Source organism: Dasypus novemcinctus, chromosome 31 (genome assembly GCF_030445035.2).
Source record: "Dasypus novemcinctus isolate mDasNov1 chromosome 31, mDasNov1.1.hap2, whole genome shotgun sequence".
Lineage (NCBI taxonomy): Eukaryota > Metazoa > Chordata > Mammalia > Cingulata > Dasypodidae > Dasypus > Dasypus novemcinctus.
In genome coordinates, this window is record NC_080703.1 from 43239676 (window position 1) to 43264483 (window position 24808).

General features: G+C 46.6%; 1 protein-coding gene across 1 annotated transcript in view; it reads left to right on the forward strand.

Moving 5' to 3' along the window:
- COL6A5 (collagen type VI alpha 5 chain) overlaps nucleotides 1-24808 on the forward strand; it is a 135088-nt gene that overhangs the window by 73381 nt on the left and 36899 nt on the right. The window contains exons 29-33 of the mRNA XM_058290880.2: nucleotides 297-359; nucleotides 3612-3647; nucleotides 3770-3806; nucleotides 11227-11238; nucleotides 13153-13640. Of these exons, the coding sequence (XP_058146863.1) occupies nucleotides 297-359; nucleotides 3612-3647; nucleotides 3770-3806; nucleotides 11227-11238; nucleotides 13153-13640 (636 nt within the window). The remainder of the gene's footprint in view (nucleotides 1-296; nucleotides 360-3611; nucleotides 3648-3769; nucleotides 3807-11226; nucleotides 11239-13152; nucleotides 13641-24808) is intronic.

A 24808-nucleotide genomic window follows, 5' to 3' on the forward strand; every position in this document is an offset into this window, starting at 1 on the left:
TTTTAGTATACTGTATGCCCTAGTATATTTGCTTCTCCGGTTCGGTGCAATCCCAATTGAGGACTAGCTTAGATTTAAATGCACAGCCAGTGCCAAAGCAAAGCCTGTCACTAAATTGAAGAGGCTAAGAAGGAAATGGATATTTACAAATAATTAAGAATGGCTAGTTTATTCACCAGTAAGCAATTTACATGACTTTAGGAATAGTTCATTTTTAATTTTTTATGTTAAAGTCTCATTAAAACCGAGGTGGTCCCATGAATAGACCCTGTGGTAACTGATGTTCTTATCTGCAGCTTGCTGGAGGCTTGAGAGGTGAGAAGGGGTCCCGAGGACCCCCAGGCCCTCCTGGACAGCGTGTGAGTACATGTATGAGAAATGCAGAATAGATGGGCTTTAGGGTGTCCAGCGGGGGAGGGCACAGAGCTTGAAGTCAGAAGCACTGGGTTCAAGTCCTGGTTCCCTTCTTACCAGCTGCGAGCCTACTGGTCAGTCATGGGTAGCTCAGCTTATCTCTAAAGTAGTGATCATGTATCCTGTACTAACCATGCCAAAAGGTAGCTTTGAGGATCAGGGACTCGAATGTGAACACTCTATGTAAACTATAAAGTGCAGTGGATGTAGTAAATATGGCTGATATTACAGAAGCTTTAAAAATAGGACAGGATTGCAAACAAAGGAAGTTGGGACAAGTTGATGGGGTTCCCCCAAGCAGTAGGCCACTACTGTCGCCTTCCTAACCTCAAAATTTAGATTTAAGAGAGATTCGGAAATATAACCATGAGTTTCCACTATGAGTCCATCCTTACAAGAGAAATGTCACTTCCTCTGCCAGTGTTCTCAGGCAGAATCAGGCACTGACGAAACAGCCCCCTCTCTATGTTGGAGCCTTTCTTGTTGTGATGACTTATTTGCATGCCCAACTCCTCTACCCCACAGTCGGGTAAGAGCTACCTGTTGCAAGCCCTGGTGTTTTGCGAGGCGGCACAGCAGCCCTGTGTAAGATGTGAGGAATGAACTCATTTGTTCCAGGCATTGCGGGTGTCTTCTGACCACCTGGAGAGGTTCTGTCCCCTGGGGCTTTAAAAAGACAATGAAAAGCATGGATGGTTGCCACTGAACCCTTAGCAGAATGAGAATCAACAAATGGCAAAGACTGTTCTGCCACAATCTTTTCTTCCTCATTAAAGAACCTGTGGATAGTCTCAGTCATGTGGGGGAGGCCTCTGGAGCTCCCACCCGGGGACCCTGCCTCTCCCTGGTCTTGTGCTGGCCCCTGCCCATCTGCACGGGTTGTGTCTTCTTTGTCTCACGCGCTTTGTTCTCAGCCTCTGTTTAAGAACTCACTAAAAGTTATTCTGTTTTGTGTGTGGGCCTTAAAAAATTATTTTGAAATAATTATAGACTCACAGGAACTGACCTAAAAAAAAAAAAAAAAAGAGGTACAGAAAGGCATACCGTTAAGGCAGCTTCCTCCAGTGGTAACATTTACTTGAGTCTAGTACAATATCACAACCTTATTCAGGTTTCACTGGGTTTTACATGGGCTTGTGTGTCTATGTCTCCGTGTGTTTCTATGCAGTTCTATCACATGTATAGATTCATGCAACTTCCACCAATGTGTCATATTTTAAAATATTCATTTTCATGCAAGCCAGGTTTTTCTCATAATGATAACTGGCTTATAAACAAAAAATAATCATTTGGTCTCAAAAATAGAAACTGGATACATTATGCAACACTCAGAAATAGACCAGGCATAATGAATACAAGGTCAAATTGTATTTTGGTTTAAAAGTAAAGAAATAGATTCAAGTCAAAACATCTTCACATTTTAAGTTCTCTGCTTGAAGCCAGTACATCCACCAAACAGCCACACATCTGGACTTTATTACCACATATACCTGTCTTCACTGAAGTCTCTGAATTACTTCTTGGATTCTGTTGAAAGTTAGTACAAGAAACACTCAGATGGAGAACACTTGGACAGTTTTTATAGAACCATTACTGAAGACACTGTAATACTGGTCAATATTTTTTACTTATTTTAACTAGGGATGAGATAGGATCATCTAAGGAGCTGATAACATCCTGAAAATAAATTCCTTTCAGCATTTTGGTCTCAACAGTTTTTGTTTCATTGGAGAATTGGAATATTTGGCTATCCTAGCCTTTTCCCCAGAGCTCTACCATTTAGAGCAGCACTGCCTGGTCTTTGCGATTTGGCAGCTGCACCAGTGGTGAAGTCAATCCAGCCCTGACACCTGGAATTCACGTAAATTCATTTTGGCTCCTTCTGCTGTGGTGTCAGTCACCGTGGCTGTGCAGGAAGGCTGGGGACTCAGACTTGCATCGAGTTGAAGTGCTCCGCTTCCTTGGGTGTTCTCACTTGTTTCTGAATATAAATGTAGAGTCTAGAGGTAGAATGCACTTCATGGAGGATGTCCTCAGTGCTCATTGCTCTGGAGTCCTCTCAACTCCACCTTCTGCTGTGGGCAGGCATCGCCCTCAGGCTGCTCCACGTCATAGGAGCAAATGCTCGGGGAACACAGCGTGCCATCCCGGGCTAGGCAGAAGCCTTTTCTCCCTCCCCACGTGATCAGAGGCTTCAAAGTTATCCTTCAACTCAATCTTTCAGCACATGCTCCTCCGAGGATGGGTCCTCTGAAAAAACGTGGGCTGCCCACTCTGTTTATGAACCAGGAGCTGTTCCACTTTCTGCCCCAATGGCTCAGCAGTCTTTTCTGTTTTATGCCAGAACTTGTAAAAGGAAGGGTAAGACTCGCGTCTTTCAGTGAGACGCTTACTTTCCAATTTAGGGCCAAAAGGAAAAGATCTCCCCGATGGGTGGAATCATGGAGGCTATGCTAGTTCTGACTAACTCCGCAGCACCCAAGCATTCCTCCACAACCATTTTATTGGCCTTCCCAGCATTCAGCAGACACTTAATGTTTATTGGATGGATGGATGGATGGATGGATGGATGGATGGATGGATGGATGGATGACAGAAAGTCTGAAGAGGTAAAAGAGGAACATTCAAGCTACCCAGAAAGAAGGACTAGCTTCTTTCAGGAAGGCTTCCTTAGTTTCCATCACCCAATTCTCTGTATTCCTTTGCTCCATAACCTCTTGGGATTTATGCATTTAATGTATATTCTTTGCTTTTGTATCATGTCCATTTTGCTACATAATCTTTGGATCTTCCACATATGTGGACGATGTATCTTATCTCATGCATTTTAAACTCCTTGATTTGTAATGTAACTATCTGAATTCTCAATAAATTCTTCTCCTTAGCACTACACTTTGGAAAGTCTGCTGGTTACAATTTTAATATTCTAAGTTTTCTTATGGGAAATGTCTTCTAATTATTGCCTATTTACTGCAGTTCACTCTGGGTGGGCATTAGCTTAGGTGATCAAACTGTGAAACAAAAAAAGTTTACATTCTCCATGCTAATGGTGAAAGTTCATTGTATCCAGTGGGTCTGGGAGTACTTAGCTTGCTCTCAGCTGTGCTTTCAGGAGTTCAGGGTTTTGGTTTTCTTTTGTTTTGCCACTGAAGGCTCTAGTGCACATATCAATAACTCTCTCTGTTTTGTTTTCCTAGGGGATTAAAGGCTTGGCAGGACAGCCTGTACATTCTGTATGTATTTTCTTATTCATGATAGCAAACCCAGCCCGTCCCCTGGGAAATAAACATGGCCACTCAGCATTGCCCGTTCTCATGCTTCTCTCTCTCTCTTTTGCTTTATTTTTCACCCACAGCAATGCGATCTGATCCGGTTCATGCGGGAGCACAGTCGTGAGTATCTGTCTGCGGGTCATAGAGCGAGAGCGTCAGTGATGGGCGAGGGTGTTTAGCGTAGACCTCGGTGTGGGTGGGCGGTCGGGGGCTCCGTGCCCTGCTGGAGGAGGCATGCGCCCTCTGCAACAGGCTTCCCTGGGTGCTGTAGCCACACATCAAGGTGGGAGAAAAGGGATGTAAAGGCTTGATTCATAGGGGGAGAGGAAACCTGCCTGTGGGGAGCGATTAGAGACCTGCTCACATGCTGTGGAGTTGGCTCACACTGACGTACAATTATGACCAAAAGCACTGAGAGGGTGTGACGTTAAAGGGGCAACCAGACAGAGTTAGTGTTAGAGAAAATTTTTTGGAGAGAAGTAATTGCGTCTGGTTATGGACAGTGATATGGAGCAACAAGAACACGATTTTAGCAGAGGAATAAAGCAAGTGTCAGCAAATAGGTTGCCCTTGACTGTGAAGAAGAGGGAAATGATGTAGAAAAGGATTAGGGTTTCATTTCTAAAAATTTACCCTAAGGAAACAATGCAAAAGAAGGAAAAATTGTGTATAATTAAGTTTGGTGAGGTCTTATTGATTAGAGAAAATGATTATCCCTTTAGACTATTTACAATTATAGAATAAGTTATGGGGCATCACCTACTTGAAATATTAAGCAACTATGGTTTTTAATAAAGACTCAATCATTCTATGGAAAAATACTGGCATTTAAAGAAAGAAAATTAAATTGAATTCTCATTGTGATTACATTAGATAGAAGCAAGGGCTAGAAGCAAAAGTGGAACACTATAAACATTTACATTTGTAAAACAAATGTATTAGGGTGGTGGAATTTTAGGGGATTTGTCTTTCTTCTCATGTTTCGATTGTAGTTTCTGCATGTGGTTTTACACTCGCAGGGTAGTGCTGGGACAAACCTAAAATGGGAAACTCAGAGATTTAACTAAGAATAGATAAAGCTGTAACGACGCAGGTGTGGCAGGGCGAGGATGGAGTCAAGTTCTAAAGAACTGAGGGCAGGGGGGCTTGTCCCTGTGGTTGAGGAGGCAGTGAGGTTGTGAGGGCAACACCCGTGGAAGGGAAAGATGTTTCCACATTTTAGAGGTGGGGACGATGGCGCTGACAGCCAATCGAAAAGATCTGCAGCAACTGATGAAACACACCCTGGAACGGCGGCGGCCAGGGAGGGAGAAGGCCCCCCACCGCCCTCCTGCTTCCCGTGGCCGCAGCCTGACTCCAGCCTCTGCGTGTCATCACGTGGCCCTCTCCCTGGGGTCTCTCTGCGTCTCTGTGACCTCATAAGACACCAGTCATGGGGTTTACGCCCACCCCAGCCCGGCGGACCCTCGTCTTAGCTGATTACACTGCAGAGACCCCATCTCCCCAGGACCCCGTGCTGAGGCTCTGTGTGGACGTGAGCTTGAGGGGACACTGCCCAACCAGGGACGTCTTTCCAAGGAAGGCTGCGGAGGGGGGCACCGCTGGTCCTTGGAGGCGTTGGGATTGGAAGGCAGGAACTTCCCAGCACCGGGTGAAAGAGTGTGCCAGGAAGTGGGGGGATCCCGTGCTGCCTGCTGCTGACTGGAGGGTGTGGAGCTGCAGCCACAGGTCAGGGTCAGGCACTGGCCCTCAGGGTGCATGCAGACACCCCACCCTGGGCCTCAGGGTGCATATAGAAGACACCCACCCCAGACCTTAGGGTGCATGCAGACGGCCCACCCTGGCCTTAGGGTGCATGCAGATGCCCCACCCTAGGCCTTAGAGCATGTAGACAACCCCACCCTGGCCTCAGGGAGCATGCAGACGCCCCATCCTGGCCTTAGGGTGCATGCAGATGCCCCACCCTGGCCTCAGGGAGCATTCAGACGCCCCACCCTGGCCTTAGGGTGCATGCAGACGGCCCACCCTGGCCTTAGGGTGAATGCAGATGCCCCACCCTGGCCTCAGGGAGCATGCAGACGCCCCACCCTGGCCTTAGGGTGAATGCAGACGCCCCACCCTGGCCTTCGGGTGCATGCAGATGCCCCACCCTGGCCTCAGGGAGCATGCAGATGCCCCACCCTGGCCTTAGGGTGAATGCAGACGCCCCACCCTGGCCTTAGGGTGAATGCAGACGCCCCACCCTGGCCTCAGGGAGCATGCAGATGCCCCACCCTGGCCTCAGGGTGAATGCAGACGCCCCACGCTGGCCTCAGGGTGAATGCAGGCGCCCCACCCTGGCCTCAGGGTGAATGCAGACGCCCCACCCTGGCCTCAGGGAGCATGCAGACGCCCCACCCTGGCCTTAGGGTGAATGCAGACGCCCCACCCTGGCCTTAGGGTGAATGCAGACGCCCCACCCTGGCCTTAGGGTGAATGCAGATGCCCCACCCTGGCCTCAGGGAGCATGCAGACGCCCCACCCTGGCCTCAGGGAGCATGCAGACGCCCCACCCTGGCCTCAGGGAGCATGCAGACGCCCCACCCTGGCCTCAGGGAGCATGCAGACGCCCCACCCTGGCCTCAGGGTGAATGCAGACGCCCCACCCTGGCCTTAGGGTGAATGCAGACGCCCCACCCTGGCCTTAGGGTGAATGCAGACGCCCCACCCTGGCCTCAGGGAGCATGCAGACGCCCCACCCTGGCCTTAGGGTGAATGCAGACGCCCCACCCTGGCCTCAGGGTGAATGCAGACGCCCCACCCTGGCCTTAGGGTGAATGCAGACGCCCCACCCTGGCCTCAGGGAGCATGCAGATGCCCCACCCTGGCCTCAGGGTGAATGCAGATGCCCCACCCTGGCCTCAGGGAGCATGCAGACGCCCCACCCTGGCCTTAGGGTGAATGCAGACGCCCCACCCTGGCCTCAGGGAGCATGCAGACGGCCCACCCTGGCCTTAGGGTGAATGCAGACGCCCCACCCTGGCCTTAGGGTGAATGCAGATGCCCCACCCTGGCCTCAGGGAGCATGCAGACGCCCCACCCTGGCCTCAGGGAGCATGCAGACGCCCCACCCTGGCCTCAGGGTGCATGCAGATGCCCCACCCTGGCCTCAGGGAGCATGCAGATGCCCCACCCTGGCCTCAGGGTGAATACAGACGCCCCACCCTGGCCTTAGGGTGAATGCAGATGCCCCACCCTGGCCTTAGGGTGAATGCAGACGCCCCACCCTGGCCTTAGGGTGAATGCAGATGCCCCACCCTGGCCTCAGGGTGCATGCAGATGCCCCACCCTGGCCTCAGGGAGCATGCAGATGCCCCACCCTGGCCTCAGGGAGCATGCAGACGCGCCACCCTGGCCTTAGGGTGAATGCAGACGCCCCACCCTGGCCTTAGGGTGAATGCAGACGCCCCACCCTGGCCTCAGGGAGCATGCAGACGGCCCACCCTGGCCTCAGGGAGCATGCAGATGCCCCACCCTGGCCTTAGGGTGAATGCAGATGCCCCACCCTGGCCTTAGGGTGAATGCAGATGCCCCACCCTGGCCTCAGGGAGCATGCAGATGCCCCACCCTGGCCTCAGGGAGCATGCAGATGCCCCACCCTGGCCTTAGGGTGAATGCAGACGGCCCACCCTGGCCTTAGGGTGAATGCAGACGCCCCACCCTGGCCTCAGGGAGCATGCAGACGCCCCACCCTGGCCTCAGGGTGAATGCAGACGCCCCACCCTGGCCTCAGGGAGCATGCAGATGCCCCACCCTGGCCTCAGGGAGCATGCAGACGCCCCACCCTGGCCTTAGGGTGAATGCAGACGCCCCACCCTGGCCTTAGGGTGAATGCAGACGCCCCACCCTGGCCTCAGGGAGCATGCAGACGCCCCACCCTGGCCTTAGGGTGAATGCAGACGCCCCACCCTGGCCTTAGGGTGAATGCAGACGCCCCACCCTGGCCTTAGGGTGAATGCAGACGCCCCACCCTGGCCTTAGGGTGAATGCAGATGCCCCACCCTGGCCTCAGGGAGCATGCAGACGCCCCACCCTGGCCTCAGGGAGCATGCAGACGCCCCACCCTGGCCTCAGGTGAATGCAGACGGCCCACCCTGGCCTCAGGGTGAATGCAGACGCCCCACCCTGGCCTCAGGGTGAATGCAGACGGCCCACCCTGGCCTTAGGGTGAATGCAGACGCCCCACCCTGGCCTCAGGGTGAATGCAGACGCCCCACCCTGGCCTTAGGGTGAATGCAGACGCCCCACCCTGGCCTCAGGGAGCATGCAGACGCCCCACCCTGGCCTCAGGGAGCATGCAGACGCCCCACCCTGGCCTCAGGGTGAATGCAGACGGCCCACCCTGGCCTCAGGGTGAATGCAGACGCCCCACCCTGGCCTCAGGGTGAATGCAGACGCCCCACCCTGGCCTTAGGGTGAATGCAGACGCCCCACCCTGGCCTCAGGGAGCATGCAGATGCCCCACCCTGGCCTTAGGGTGAATGCAGACGCCCCACCCTGGCCTTAGGGTGAATGCAGACGCCCCACCCTGGCCTCAGGGAGCATGCAGACGCCCCACCCTGGCCTCAGGGAGCATGCAGACGGCCCACCCTGGCCTCAGGGAGCATGCAGACGCCCCACCCTGGCCTTAGGGTGAATGCAGATGCCCCACCCTGGCCTTAGGGTGCATGCAGATGCCCCACCCTGGCCTTAGGGTGAATGCAGATGCCCCACCCTGGCCTTAGGGTGCATGCAGATGCCCCACCCTGGCCTTAGGGTGAATGCAGACGCCCCACCCTGGCCTTAGGGTGAATGCAGACGGCCCACCCTGGCCTCAGGGAGCATGCAGACGCCCCACCCTGGCCTTAGGGTGAATGCAGATGCCCCACCCTGGCCTTAGGGTGAATGCAGATGCCCCACCCTGGCCTCAGGGAGCATGCAGATGCCCCACCCTGGCCTTAGGGTGAATGCAGATGCCCCACCCTGGCCTTAGGGTGCATGCAGACGCCCCACCCTGGCCTCAGGGAGCATGCAGATGCCCCACCCTGGCCTTAGGGTGAATGCAGACGCCCCACCCTGGCCTTAGGGTGAATGCAGACGCCCCACCCTGGCCTCAGGGTGAATGCAGACGCCCCACCCTGGCCTTAGGGTGAATGCAGACGCCCCACCCTGGCCTCAGGGAGCATGCAGATGCCCCACCCTGGCCTTAGGGTGAATGCAGACGCCCCACCCTGGCCTCAGGGAGCATGCAGACGGCCCACCCTGGCCTCAGGGAGCATGCAGACGCCCCACCCTGGCCTCAGGGAGCATGCAGATGCCCCACCCTGGCCTTAGGGTGAATGCAGACGCCCCACCCTGGCCTCAGGGAGCATGCAGATGCCCCACCCTGGCCTTAGGGTGAATGCAGACGCCCCACCCTGGCCTTAGGGTGAATGCAGACGCCCCACCCTGGCCTCAGGGTGAATGCAGATGCCCCACCCTGGCCTTAGGGTGAATGCAGACGCCCCACCCTGGCCTCAGGGAGCATGCAGACGCCCCACCCTGGCCTTAGGGTGAATGCAGATGCCCCACCCTGGCCTTAGGGTGAATGCAGATGCCCCACCCTGGCCTCAGGGAGCATGCAGATGCCCCACCCTGGCCTCAGGGAGCATGCAGACGCCCCACCCTGGCCTCAGGGTGAATGCAGACGCCCCACCCTGGCCTTAGGGTGAATGCAGACGCCCCACCCTGGCCTTAGGGTGAATGCAGACGCCCCACCCTGGCCTCAGGGTGAATGCAGACGCCCCACCCTGGCCTTAGGGTGAATGCAGACGCCCCACCCTGGCCTCAGGGAGCATGCAGACGGCCCACCCTGGCCTCAGGGAGCATGCAGACGCCCCACCCTGGCCTCAGGGAGCATGCAGATGCCCCACCCTGGCCTTAGGGTGAATGCAGACGCCCCACCCTGGCCTTAGGGTGAATGCAGACGCCCCACCCTGGCCTCAGGGAGCATGCAGACGGCCCACCCTGGCCTCAGGGAGCATGCAGACGCCCCACCCTGGCCTCAGGGAGCATGCAGATGCCCCACCCTGGCCTTAGGGTGAATGCAGACGCCCCACCCTGGCCTTAGGGTGAATGCAGACGCCCCACCCTGGCCTCAGGGAGCATGCAGACGCCCCACCCTGGCCTTAGGGTGAATGCAGACGCCCCACCCTGGCCTTAGGGAGCATGCAGATGCCCCACCCTGGCCTTAGGGTGAATGCAGACGCCCCACCCTGGCCTCAGGGTGCATGCAGACGGCCCCAGGCCCCCAGCACTGGGGCTACAGGCTGACGCGGCTGGTGGGCTCCACACGGGGTATGGCCTCGTCCTCAGCCGGCAGCTGTCACATCCCCCAGAATCCACGAGAGCTCCAGGAGGCTGGTGAGGAGTGGGGATTGGGAAAGGGGGGTTCAAGAATAAAGCAGACGCGAGGAAAGCGGGTTTTTAGGAAAAGTAATGGAAACGAGAAACACACTAAAAGAGGACCAGGAACCTGCCTAGAGTCAGCCTGGCTTTCCAGCCTCATGCCAGAGCCTGCACCCAGAGCCTGGCGCCCAGCCCCACGGCTGGCTTGAGGTTGGCACACCGGGTGCTCTTGGCCCGGGCGGGCCTGAGCTGCAGGGAACGGGAGTTGGGTCCAGGGGCCGCCGCACCCAGGATCTCGAAGGCGCTGTAAGTGGAGGAGAGCACAGCGTGGGCCTGGGGAGGGCGGGCTGTGCCGCTGCTGTTAAAATCCTCTAGTGTGCTGGGGCCACTCGTGGGCCCCCCAGCACCCGAGGAAATCCAACGGGTCATCAGGTTAGAGTTAAGCTTAGGATTAGGGTCAGGGTTAGGGTTAGGGTTAGGGTTAGAGTTGGGGGTAGGCTTAGGGTTAGGCTTAGGGTTAGTCAGTCCCATGCATTCTCCCCGAAGGCCCCAGGCTTGCAGGGAAGGGATGGGGAGGAACCGGTGCTGCTGGCTCAGGAGCACCCTTGGGGCTTTTCCTCTTCTCCGCGTTCGTGGAGGCTCACTTGGGATCTGTGTTTGTAGCAGAGCTAACGCTTACTCTGAAATCCCTGAAGTTCTTCAGGGAAACCAAGGTTCTGAGGTGTTCTTCAGGGAAGAAAATAAGACCCATGGTTTAGGCTTGCATTTCTGAATGACTCTCAAAGGCTGTAGGCAGAGAGATGAAACGAACAGGATTCCAGCTGTCTTGCCATTTATTAGAGGCTCGTCTACTGTTTCTAAAACAAGTCATCAGCGTTTCAGATGTCAGCAAAATTCTGCTGAATCTCCTGCCCAGGCACACAAGGAGGAAAAGTCAGGAAGGTTCACAGTTTAGGAAAATTCTCTGTATATTTTTCTCAATCCTTTAACCTTGGATTCTGATTATTTAGGACTTAGCCTCATTTGCAGTTTAAGTCGAATAAAATATTGTTTTGTTGAAATTTTGCTTTCTCGGTTATTTTTAGTTGCTGTGCCAAAAATGTAACAGACTTTTCTCTCTCTTTCCTTTTTATAGCTTGTTGGGAAGGTGAGTATTCTTTTTATTTCTTGCTGAAACAATTACTGTGTTTGGACAAGAGCCATTTGAAAGAAGCCCTTCCCTTCATGGAAAGAAGGATTGTATGAAGACACCGCTATCTTTTGATTATGATTCCAACTTCTAGTGTCATTGTTTTGTTGTGTTGGCCTGATTGTAAAACGGGGAGCCCCAGTGCCTTTGCACTGTCGTTCTTTCTAGGTCTTGTCCCAGTTTCCAGCTCATTGTCCTCCCAGCCTGTGTTCCTGGGACTTCAATGGGCCGGGCTCGCTCTGATTCATCCACATTCTCTCACTCTCTTTGCTGCTGACCCCGTTGGCACTGGCTCCTTGGACACACATTGTTTCCTTCCATCCCTGCTCTGCACCCATTCCTTCCACAGCACCCAGTGCCAGCCCCTTAAAGCCTTACTCTGTCCTGATGATCTTTGTAGGGGCTGCTCTAGAGGCAGGGTTGCCTGGTGCCCTCCGTCCTGTAGCTGGCCTGGCCAGTGAAGGCCGTTATGTCAACTTCCAGAGCGGCCTGCCAAGGTAGCCCCTCAGGGTCTCTGAGTTTGTCCTGAAGTTTGGAGTCATTCACTTTAACTCAGCAAAAAAAATGCCTTGCATGTGGTACATGCTCAATAAAACTTCACGAATTTGAATGAAATGGACCAGGTGCCTCCTGGGCGCTGGGGATGGGGAAAGAATCAAGAGAAGTACCTTTAGATTCCTGCCATCTGGGAGAACCTGAGATGATGACCTGAAGATGCTCCTCCACCACTTCCCCCAACGTTGTTAGAAGAGAGCTAAGAGAGAAGGAGTACTTCGTTTTTCTTATTCTACTGTTCTTTACTAGCTTTCCCACTTTTTAAGTTCTCCACAGTAAAATTCCTAGATTTTAAACACATCTCCAAATCAACACTTCCTCTCCTATTTCTGTTCCTGAGAACAGTGGTTGGGCTATAGGATTCTTTGAGTTTAAGGTACTTTGGGATTTAGCCAGTTTTGGGTAACAGAACAGCCTCTGTAGATGGCAATGCTGTTTTAAACATCCTTTTAGCTTTCCCTGTGTCCAGAGTTGAACAAGAACTCTGATGAGTCACGTTTGGTAGAGCAGGCTCCCTGGAAATCCCTGAGGCTCGCTCCTTTTAAGACTCAGCCCTGAGCTGGGAAGTGTGGACGGGCCTTACCCTGGTGGCCGGTCCTCCTGGAAGGGCTCCTGCTTGCCCAGCTTCCATCCACAGCCGGCTTTCCCAAACCCCAAGACACTGCCCAGGTGGAAGCGGCCTCTTCGTCCCCCAACTCCTTGAGTAATAATCACTGTGTACCTTGTCATATAAGGACCCTCCCCACACTCCAGCTTCTAGAGGCTGACCTGTCCTGGGCCCTTCTCTGCACAGCGCTTGCAGTGTGCATCGCGCTCTGCTTCGTGCGAATATTCAGCAAGTGCTGCAAAATGGACGAAAATGTTCCAGCCGACTTTACCATTGTTATTAGTAATAGGTCATTTCTGAAGATTTTGGGGAGGATCAAACTCTTCAATAATTATTAACCTCCTTTTTCCTTTTTTTAAGTTTACCCTCAGTAAATTTCCCTTTTGTGTATGAGGACTGTTCTGAATTTTAACCTACATATAGATTCAGTAAACACAATCATAATCAGGATACCAAGCAGCTCCATTTCCCTGCCATTTCCTTTTAAATGGCAGGCTGATCGAGAGCTACCAGGAGATGGCTCTGCATGTGTAAAAAAGCTTCCCGTCTACAAGCAGAGTCGATCTTCCTTTGCGTGTGGACTCCTCTACGTCTAAGACTACATGAAGCACGATGATTTCCTAGACCTCAGAGGGAGCCACGGTGGACTGAAGGCGAAGGGGAGGCTCCTACAGTGAAATAACTTCATATCCTGTTGTTCCTGTTTGTAGGAAAGTGTCCGGTGTATCCAACAGAGCTGGTATTTGCCCTAGACCAATCTGCTGGCATCACAGAACAGAGATTTAATGAAACAAGGGACATCGTCACTTCCATTGTCAACGACCTGAACATCAGGGAGAGTAATTGCCCTGTGGGGGCCAGGGTGGCCGTGCTTTCTTACGACTCGGGCACCAGTTACGCCATACGATGGTCCGACTACCGCAGCAAGAAGCAACTCCTCCAGCTCCTGTCCCAAATAAAATACTCCGTCCCCACAGAGGCCCGGGACCTGGGCAATGCTATGAGGTACATGGCCCGGAACGTCTTCAAGCGGACGTACGCAGGAGCCAACGTGCGACGGGTTGCCGTGTTTTTTAGCAACGGCCAAGCGGCCAGTAGGTCATCCGTCATCACTGCCACCATGGAGCTCAGTGCGCTCAACATCAGTCCCGTGGTCCTTGCGTATAACGAAAGGGTTTTCCTCGATGAAGCTTTTGGGGTGAGAACTTCCTTTGGTAACTTCCTAAATTTGATGGTGGTGGAATTCGTTGGGCAGTGGTGGGTGTGGTGGGAAGTTGTGGGAGGCGTGGTCTCTTGAGCCCCTTGGTGGCTCTCACAGCTGTTTTCCTGCCAGTGTCCATGAAATCCAACAACAGCAATCAATAGTAACAGCAGCTGCATTTTCTCAGTTCCTACCATGGGCCCTGCACTGGTCCAAGAGCCTTATATCCATATCCAAATATTCTCAAACCCTTTGAAATGAATGCAGTTATTATCTCCATTTTGCAAATGAGGAAAATGAAACCCAGAGAGTTCAAATGACACATCTGCGTAGTAAGTGGCTCAGTCGAGACTCGAATTCAGATCCTGCATGAAGACCCCCGGGTGTCATTCTCTCCCAGCTCTCTGCTGCCCTGGGGCTTCTCGCATTTGTCTTATGCTCATGGCACCTCGTTGAACAGCCGGTCTTAACCTGTAGTAGATGAAGTTATGGGAATCTTTGAACCCCTGGAGTTGTGCAAAACATTTGACGTGTATGAACATTTCTCCCAAAAGAGTTTCTGTAGCTATTAGAGACACAGATTCTCAGAGGGTTCTGAAAAAAAAAAGAGTTAAAGACCTTTTCATTCACTCTACTCAACTTTCCCCCACCCCTTTTATTGGAGAAGTTTCAGGTTTACAGAATTGACAGGCACAAAATGCAGGATTCCAGCACACCACCCCAACACCAACATCTTGCATGGGTGTGGAATATTTGTACAATTGATGATAGCACATTTTATAATTATGTTATTAACTAAAGTCCTTGGTTTATATTAGGGTTCACTTTGTAGTGTATTTCCACGGGTTTTTAAAAATTCTTATTCTGTTACCATACATATGATCTAACATTTTCCATTTAATCACATTCAAATATATATTTCAGTGCTATTAATTACATTCACAATATTGTCCTACCATCACCACCATCCATTACCAAAACATTTCCATCATTCCAGATAGGAGCCCTGGGTATTTTAAGCCTTAATTTCCTGTTCACTATCAGCACCCCATCCCCTGGTAAACTATTTTCTAGATTCTGACTCTGTGAGTTTAATTATTCTAATTATTTCAAATCAGTGAGATTGTACAATATTTCTCCTTTTATGCCTGGGTTATTTTATTCAACATAATGTCCTCAAGGCTCATCCATGTTGTTGGATATATCAGGACTCTTCATGGCTGAACAATGTTCCATATGCATATGTCACATTTTACATTTTATTCATCGGTTGATGGGCACTTGGGTTGCTTCTATCGTTTGGCAATTGTGAATAATACCACTATTAACATCTGTGTGCAAATATCTGTTTGAGTTCCTGCTTTCAATTCTTTGGGGTATATACCTAGGAGTAGTGGGATCCGCTAGGTCATGTGGTAATTCTATACTTAGCTTTCTGAGGAACTGCCAAACTCTTGAACCACCAGCTGGTGGTGCTGCAACCACCAGCAATGAATGAGTGCTCCTATTTCTCTACATCCTCTCCAAAACTTGTTATTTTCCATTTTTGTAATAGCAGCCATTCTAGGAGATGTGAAATGGTACCCCATTGTGGTTTTGATGTGCATTTCCCTCATGGCTTATGATGCTGAGCATTTTTCATGTGCTTTTTGGCCATTTGTGTATCTTTTTTGGAGAAATGTCTGTTCAAGTCTTTTACCCATTTTTTAAAATTGAGTAATTTGTCTTTTTGTTGTTAAGATGAAGAATTTCTTTCACATAATCTGATTTTAAACCTTTATTATATATATGGTTTCCAAATATTTTCTCCCATTGTGTAGGGTGTCATTACTTTCATGATAAAGTCCTTTGAGGCACAAATGTTTCTAAATTTTCATGAGGTCCCATTTATCTATTTTTTTCTTTTGCAGCTTGTACTTTGACTGTAAAGTCTAAGAAACTATTAACTAACACAAGGTCCTGAAGATGATTCCCTATGTTTTCTTCTAGGAATTTGATAGGTCTGGCTCTTATGTTTAAGTCTTTAATACGTTTTGAGTTGACTATTGTATAAAGTGTGAGGTTGGGGTCCTCCTCTTGTTTTGTTCTTTTTTAAACAGATGGAATCCACTTTTCCCAGCACCATTGTTGAAGAGACTGATCTTTCCCAATTGAGTGGTCTTTGCATCCTTATCAAACATCGATTGGCCATAAGTGTGAGAGTTGATTACTGTGCTTTCAATTAGATTCCATTGGTCTGTATGTTTTTCCTTGTGGCATTACCATGCTGTTGTGATTACTGTAATTTTGTAAAAAAAAAATTAAGATCAGGAGGTGTCAGTCCTCCAACTTCATTCTTCTTTGTCAAGATGGCTTTAGCTATTTGGGACCCCTTACCCTTCCAAATAGATTTGATAATTGGCTTTTCCATTTCTACAAAGAAGGTTGTTGGAACTTTTATTGAGATTGAAGTGACTATATAAATTGCTTTGGGTTAAGACTGACACCTTAACAATATTTATGTTATGAAAGATTCATAAATCTTTCAATTTATGAATACAGAATGTCCTTCCATTTATTGAGCTCTTCTTTGATTTCTTTTAGCAAGTGGTTTTCTGTGTATAAGTCCTTTACATCCTTGGTTAGATTTATTCACAGAAACTTGATTCTTTCAGTTGCTTTTGTGAATGGAATATTTTTATTGATTTCTTCTTCTGGTTGTTCATTGCTTGTGTATATAAACATTACTGATTTGGGGGTGTTGATCTTGTACCCTACCACTTTGCTGGATTCATTTATTAGCCCTAGGATTTTTTCAGGATTTTCTTTAAAGAGGCTCATGTAATCTGCAAATAGGGAGAGTTTTATTTCTTCCTCTCTAATTGGGATGCCTTTTATTTCCTTTCTCGCCTAATTGTTCTGGCAAGAACTTCCGTTACAATGTTGAATAACAGTGGTAACAGTGGGCATCTCTATCTTGCTCTTGGTCTTAGAGGGGGAAAGATTTGTCTTTGAGCATGATGTTAGGTGAGGGTTTTTAAAATATGCCCTTTATCATGTTGAGGAAATTTCCTTCTATTTCCTGTGTTCTAACTGTTTTTATCAAGAAAGAATACTGGATTTTTTCAAATGCTTTTTCTATATCAGTCGAGAGGATCATGTGATTTTTTTCCTTCATTGTGTTAATTTGGTGTATTACATTAACGGATTGTCTTATGTTGAACCAACCTTGCATATCAAGGATAAATCCCATTTTATCATGGTGTACAATTCTTTTAATATATTGCAGGATTTGGTTTGCTAATAGTTAAATATTTTTGCATCTGTATTCCTAAGAGAGATTGGGCTGTAATTTTCTATTCTTGTGGTATCTTTATCTGGCTTTGGCATGAGGTGATACTGGCCTTGTAGAATGATTTAGACAGTGTTCCCTCCTCTTCGATTTTTGGAAGAGTTTGAGCAGAATTGGAGTTGTCTTCTTGAAATATTTGGTAGACGTTTTCATTTCCTAAGCTGCTTCAAGCAAATACCTGAAATGGGTTGGCTTGAACAATTGGAATTTATTAGTGTACAGTTTTAAAGCCATGAAAATGTCCAAATCATCAAGGCGATGCTTTTTTCCCAAAGACTGGCTGCCAGGATCCTTGGCTCCTGTGCCACATGGCGAGGCACTTGGCGGCATCTGCTGGTCTCTGCCTCCCCTTCCAGGTTTTGATGCTTTCAGTTTCTTGCTTCTGTGGCTGTCTCACTTCTCTAAATGTTCTTCAGGATCCAGACCCATCCTGAATGAGGTCACACCTTAATTGACTCATCCAAAGGTCCTAGTAACAGTTGGTTCACACCCACAGGAATGGGTTAGATCTAAGATGTTTTGCTGTGGTACATACCACTTCAACCACCATACTCCACCCTCTGAACCTCACAAAGACACCTTCTCTACTTGGGATATTGTGATGGAATGAATGTATTTCAGTAACAATGCTAAGTACAAAGTCTCATAAAAATTGATTATATGTGTGGTCTCTCTTGGAGCACAATTCCCCTCTGCCTGTGACGCTCTGAAACCTAGAGAGCAAGCTATCTGCTTCCTATACACAAAGGAGCAGCAGGCATAGGATAAGCATTCCCATTCCCAAATGGGAGAAATTGGAAGGAAAACAGGGGTCATGTGTCCCAAAAGTTCCAAAACCCTGCAGGGCATACTCCATTAGATTTCAAGGTCTAAGAGTCATCTGTGGAATGAAGTTTTGTCCTCTAGCCCTGACAGAGCACAACCCTACCCTTTCCAAGCACTTGTGCAGTGGCCAGACCCTCACCACATACCGCATGAAGGCTCCAACCTCTCCAAGCATTGGGGTGGCAGCCAGACTCTCCGCCATCGCTGGGGCACAGGCTCCAGCCTCTGAGAACACTGGGGTGGCTGCACTCTTCCTGGACAATGGGATGAAAGGCCCACCCTCTCCAAGCACTGGGCAGACTTCCCCTTTCCACAAACACGGGCATGCCTACTCACTTGGTCAAGAAGATGTCTTCAGTCTGAACCTCAGCTTCAGTGTTCTTTATGTGTGTGTTAGGTCTAGTTGGCTTAGAGTATCATTCAAGTCTTGTATCTCCTTTTCAATCTTCTGACTAGATGTTCTTATTGAAAGTGGTGTATTAAAGTCTCCTACTTTTTAGTGCTTCACGGACAATTACGGGACACTGTAGATCCCCCCAGGGCCCACTGGATGGAACGTGAGAGAGTCTGGGCTATGATGTGGACCATTGACTATGGGGTGCAGTGATGCTCAGAGATGAACTTACCAGGTGCAATGGATGTATCACGATGATGGGAGAGAGTGTTGCTGTGGGGGGAGTGGGGGGCGGGGGCGGTGGGGTTGAATGGGACCTCATATATATTTTTTAATGTAATTAAAAAATAATAATAATAAATAAATATTAAAAAAATAAAATAAAATAAAATTATTAAAGAGAAAAAAAAAAAGTCTCCTACTTTTAATGTGGAACTGTAAATTTCTCCCTTCCAACCTGTCAGCATATGTGAAAATATGCTTTTTTACATATTTTGGGGTTCTGCTGTTAGGTGCATGCATTTATTTATAATTGTTATACCTTTTTTGGATTATCCCTTTTATCGGTATATAATGACCATTTTTGTCCCTACTGTTTTTTGACTTAAAGTTTATTTTGTCTGAAATAGATTAAAAATATATAGTAACTCTTTTAGTTACTACCCATATCATATTTTTTCCCATACTTTTGCTTTCAACCAACTTTTAGTTGGGCCATGCTTTTATATCCATTATGACTGGAGAGTTTAATCCATTTACTTTTAAAGTTACTACTGACAATTCAGAACTTTCTTCTACCATTTTGATGTTTGGCCTTTGTATGTCTTATACCTTTTTTGTCCCTTACTTCTTCCATTAATGTCTACTTTTATATTATACTTATTTTGTGTGTGTATATCGTACCATATTGAGGGCCATCTCTTTCTCTCGATGTATTTTTCATTTATTTTCCTTGTGGTTACCATGGGGTTAAAATTTAACATCCTAAATATATAGCAGCCATATTTGGTTTGATACCAACTTAACTTCAGTAGTATCCCCATGTATTTTTCCTATATCCCTTTGTGCCCCCACCCACATTTTTTGTACTTGCTACCACTTATATATTAGGGTATTGTAGATCCACAACCATAGATTTATCATTACTTTTTATGCATTTGCACTTTAGCATCTGTAGGAAGTAAGAAGGAGTTACATCCCAAATGATACACTACAATAATATACTGGTATTTATATTTAACCAAATGGTTACCTTTACTACAGATTTTCATTTCTTTATGCCACTTTGAGCCACTGTGTGTTGTCCTTTCCCTTTAGTCTGAAGAGCACTCTTCAGCATTGCTTGTAGGTCTAGTGGTATTTAGCTCCCTCAGCTTTTGTTTATCTGGAAATGTCTTAATCTCTCTCTTATTTTTGAAAGAAAGTCTCACCTGATATAAAATTCTTGTTTGGCAGTTGTTTTCTTTCAGCACTTTTAAGAATTTCAACCCATTGCCTGCTTGTCTCCATGGTTTCTTTTTTGTTTGTTTTCTTTTTTTAATTTATTTTTCTCTCCATGGTTTCTGATAAGAAATTGGCCCTCAGTCTAATTGGGACTCTCTCATGCATAACATGTTGCTTTTCTCTTGCAGCTTTCAGTGTTCTTTCCTTGTTCTTTGTTTTGATAGTATGATCAATATATGACAGGGTGTTTTCATTTGCGAAAGGGCTGCCGGTATAAAGTACTGGAAATGGGTTGGCATTTATAAAGGGAATTCACTTGGGGGTAAAAACTTATAGTTCTGAAGCCTTGAAATGTCCAGATCAAGGCACCATCAGTGGTGCTTTCTCACCAAAGTTGGCTACTGTTGATCCTGTTATCCATGTGGTGGGCACATGATGAAGCAAGATGGCCACTGAGCTCTGCAGAGGCCCCTGCCCTCCCCTCCAGAATCTTCCACCTCTTGGAGCTCAGCTGTGGGCAACCAGGCACAGGGCTTGTCTCTTTCTAAGCCTCCTCTCTCAGTCTCTGCTGCTCCGCTTTCTTCCTGAGGTCAGCTGTGAGCCAGCAGGCACATGGCTCTTCTCCCCCAGGCCACGCTCCTTGAGCCTCTCGGGGCTTCTGTTTTCCTGCAGTGCTGTCTCTCACATGTCAGGGTAATATGGTAGCTTTCTTGTCCTCTGGGTGTGGCTGTCCCTTTCTTTTTCTCCATTTACATCAGACCCAGCAAGAGAGCAGAGATTCAACCGGAGTTACAGCTCATGATGCAGTCCACTCAAAAGAGTCTCCCACCCATGGAAATGGATTAGTTTAAAAACATAATCTTTCTTCTTTTGGGATTCATAAAAGAACATCAGACTGTCTCATGGGGCATATTTTTCCCCATGTTTATCCTCTTTAGTGCTCTCTGGGCTTCTTGAATGTGCACATTTATGTCTTTTCTAAGTTTGGGAAGTTCTTGGTCATTATTTATTTTGACTATTCCTTCTGCTTCTTTCTCTCTTTCTTCTCCTTCTGGAACTCCCATAATGTATATATTGGTACTTGTGATGGTGTCCCAGAGAATGTCATAGGCTATTTTTGCTTTTGATAATTCTTTTTTCTTTCTGTTCCTCAGTCTGACTCTTTTCAAATATCTTGTCTTTGAGTTCACTGATTCTTTCTTCTGCCAGCACCAATGGGCTGTTGAAACCCTTCTGGGAATTTTTCATTTCTGTTATTGAGGTCTTCAACTGTAGTAGGTCTGTTTGTTTCCTTTTAAAAATTTCTATCTCTATTAAAATTCTTATAATGTCCATTCATTGTTTTCCTGATATCCTTTAATTCTATTTCTATTTTCCTCCATCCCCTTGAGCATTTTTAAGATCAACTTTTTAAAGGATTTATTCAGTATGTCCACATTCCGGTCTTCCTCATTGGTGTTTTCTGCATTTCCCAACCAAAATAAGGCCAGGGACTCACAAAGGGGGTGTAGACCAGTTCCAGAATGCCCTTGGGAGGTGGTCAGGAAGGAAACCAAGAGCCTCTTCCATGGCTCCCCAAAGCTGGGCTTTCTTGGTCTGCCCAGCAAATTCAACCCTTCATCTAACTGCCCCCTGTAGCCCTGAGGAACTAATGTATTTAAGTCTCCTTCACTGAAGCATTTGCCCAGGACAGGTTGAAACACTGGCCACCCTTGTGGCCAGGCCACCAGAGATTCAAAGTCACTAATCAAAAGCCAAGATCAGTGATTGGCTGTGCCCAACCTTGGTCTTGGGGAAGAGGATTTTTATGTCTCTTTCGGTCACCAGCAAGCTAGCCAGGGGCTGGACTCCACAGTGGCTGCCATGAGAGTGGTAGTTGGACACCAGTAGCTACTGAACAGAAAGAGCAACTTACTGTTCTTTACTGCAATTTATCGGTCTCTCCCTCCCACACCTCCTTGGATGCTGTACAGTGTTCTTCTGGCCTTCAGAGGTTCAGGTAGTACCTATTATTTAATAGTTGGTCTGGTGGAAGGACTGGGTGCTGGAGCTTCCCACTCCACATTTTCTCATGTTCCTTCTCCTCTTGTATTACTTTTAAATATATTCAGATCACCCATGAAATATATGGTCCTGGAGCTGGACAAAGCCATCATGTAGTCCAAGAGTTATAAAAGTCAATATTTATACAAATACACTTATTTTTCTGTAAAAAAAGAAGTCCTTCATAGTATGAAGGGTTCAGAACACATCAAAGAACTTATTGGAAGCAGGTACCCCAGAGAGAAGCACAACAAACGCTGATAAAAAAGATTGTAGAAAGTCTTGTGGTTTTGAGTTTCTCTCTTCAATATTTTTCAACCTCCCTAATTTTGCTTCCTGGTAGAAACAAATGACATTTTAGCTTTGAGAGTGTCATCAAATTATAGAATAGGAGAAATGTGAATCAAGTTCAATCCCTTAACAATTAGACATGTCCAAACCCCTCTGAATCACCAACAGGAAAGAAGCTCCACCCCCTCTTGGCTAATAAATCACTTTTAATTTATACCATTTCCCTACAGAGTAACCCAGGAAGCCATCCTCTTCTTACCACCTTCACTGCTACCATATAATGACTCCACTCCTTGGTTCTGGTCATGAATCATGTCAATCAAAGCTCCCTGTGACCATTGTTTTGTACATCCTGCCTCCATGCTCTTCTCCACTCAGGATCTCCTCACCTTCTCTTCCTTCTTTCCTCTTCCTCTTCTCCACCCTCTTCATCAAGCCCTTGCTGCCTGGAATCTAGGGACATAGAGCTTGCCACCAAGAATGTCTGTTTTCCCACATACTTACCAAAACTGGATTTTTATCTACTAAGCATTCAAAATTTTTGCCAATCTGATACATAAATAAGGGCACCCCATCATTGTTGTTTTGATCTGTACTTCATAGTGAGGCCAAGCATTGTTTCATGTTTACTGGACATTTTTATGTTTCTGTGAAACTGTCAGCTCACACCCTCTGTATCATTATTTTTAATGCTATTTCCTTTGACAAGTCTACATTAAAATACCTTGCCTTACATTTTTATTTCTAGACTCTTTCAACTACATTTTGTAAATCAAGTCAATTTATTGATACATATTAATGAAATACACAATTCATCCAAAGTCTACAGTCAATGGTATTTGGTATAATTACATAGTTGTGCATTCATCACTTTAATCATTGTTAAATCATTTTTATTATTTCACCAATAATAATAAAAAACAAACAATAAGAAAATTCTTCACTTCTCTATCTCTGTTTCCCCTGCTGTACATAGCTGCTATTTCTGGCTATTCTTCCACATTTATTTATTTATTTTAAGGAGTTTTATTGAGATATATTCACATGCCATACTATCAATGGTTTTTAGTATAATCACAATGTTAGGCACTCAGCACCACAAAAATTTTATAACAATTTCATTACTCCAAAAAGGAAAACTCCATACATTTAGCTGTCCTTCCCCAGCCCTACATAACCACTGATCTAATTTCATCTTTATAAGTTGATTTATATTTACATTTTATATAAATAGAATCAAGCAATATGTAATACTTTGTGTCTGGTTTCTTTCACTTAGCGTAACGTGAAGTTTTTTGTTTTGTTTTTCAGTCTGATATTAACATTTGGCAGTATTAACATACATTTGTTTGGCTTCAAAGAAAAATGGTCTTATGTATGTAATTTAACCCATATTTGTATTTCATATGTGGTTTTCTATACATTTCCATGTTACATTTTTTAGCGTTCCTTTTAGTAATATACATGACCTTAGATTGTATACATTCCCATCAACAGTAATAAATGTTCCTTTCTCTCCACATCCTCTCCAACATTTGTAGTTCTCTGTCTTTTTAATAGTGCTTATTCTGATAGTTGTGAAATGATAGCTCATTGGAGTTTTGATTTACATTTCCCTAATCGCTAGTGATGTTAAACATTTTTTCATGTGTTTTTTTGCCATTTGTATTTCTTCCTTGGACAAATGTCTATTCAAATCTTTTGCCCATTTTAAAATTTGGTCATTTGTCTTTTTATTGTTGAGTTGTAACATCTCTTTATATATTATGAATATTAAACCCTTATCAGACATGTGATTTCCAAATATTTTCTCCCATTGAGTTGGCTGCCTTTTTACCCTTTTGATAAAGCCCTGTGAGGTACAAAAGTGTTTAATTTTGAGGAGGTCCCATTTATCTATTTTTTTCTTTTTATGCACATGCTTTGGGTGTAAGGTCCAAGAAACCATGACTTAAAACAAGGATATTAAGATGTTTCTCTACATTTTCTTGTAGTTGTTTTATGGTCCTGGCATTTATGTTAAAGTCTTTGATCCACTTTGAGTTAATTCTTGTATAGAGTGAGATAGGGGTCCTCTTTCATTCTTATGGTTATGGATATCCAGTTCTCCCAACACCATTTGTTGAAGAGACTGTTTTGTCCTATCAACATGGACTTGGTAGATTTGTCAAAAACCAGCTGGCCATAGATGTGAGGGTTTATTTCTAGAGTCTCAATTCTATTCTCCTGATTAATGTGCCTATCTTTACGCCAGCACCATGCTGTTTTGACCACTGTAGTTAGTAATATGTTTCAAGTTCAGGCAGTGAAATTCCTCCCATGTTGCTCTTCTTTTTTAGAATGCTTTTGGCTATTTGGGTGCACTTTCCCTTCCAAATGAATTTGGTAATTGCCTTTTCTATTTCTGTATAGTAGGCCATTTGAATTTTGATTGGTATTGCATTGAATCTATAAATCAATTTAGGTAGGATTAACATCTTCACAATATTTAGTCTTCTAATCCATGAACATGGAATGTTTTTCCATTTGTTTAGGTCTTCACTGATTTCTTTTAGCATTGTTTTCTGCATATAGGTCTAGTACTTTTTAGTTAAATTGATTCCTAGGTATTTGAGTCTTTTTGTTGCTATTGTAAATAGAATTTTCCCCCCTGATTTCCTCCTCAGATTGTTCAATATTAGTGTACAGAAACATTACTGATTTTTGTGTGTTGTTCCTGTATCCTGCCACTTTGCTGGGCTCATTTATTAGCTCACGTAGCTTTGTCATAGATATTTCAGAATTGTCCAAATAAAGGATCGTGTCAACTACCAACAGTGAGAGTTTTACTTCCTCTTT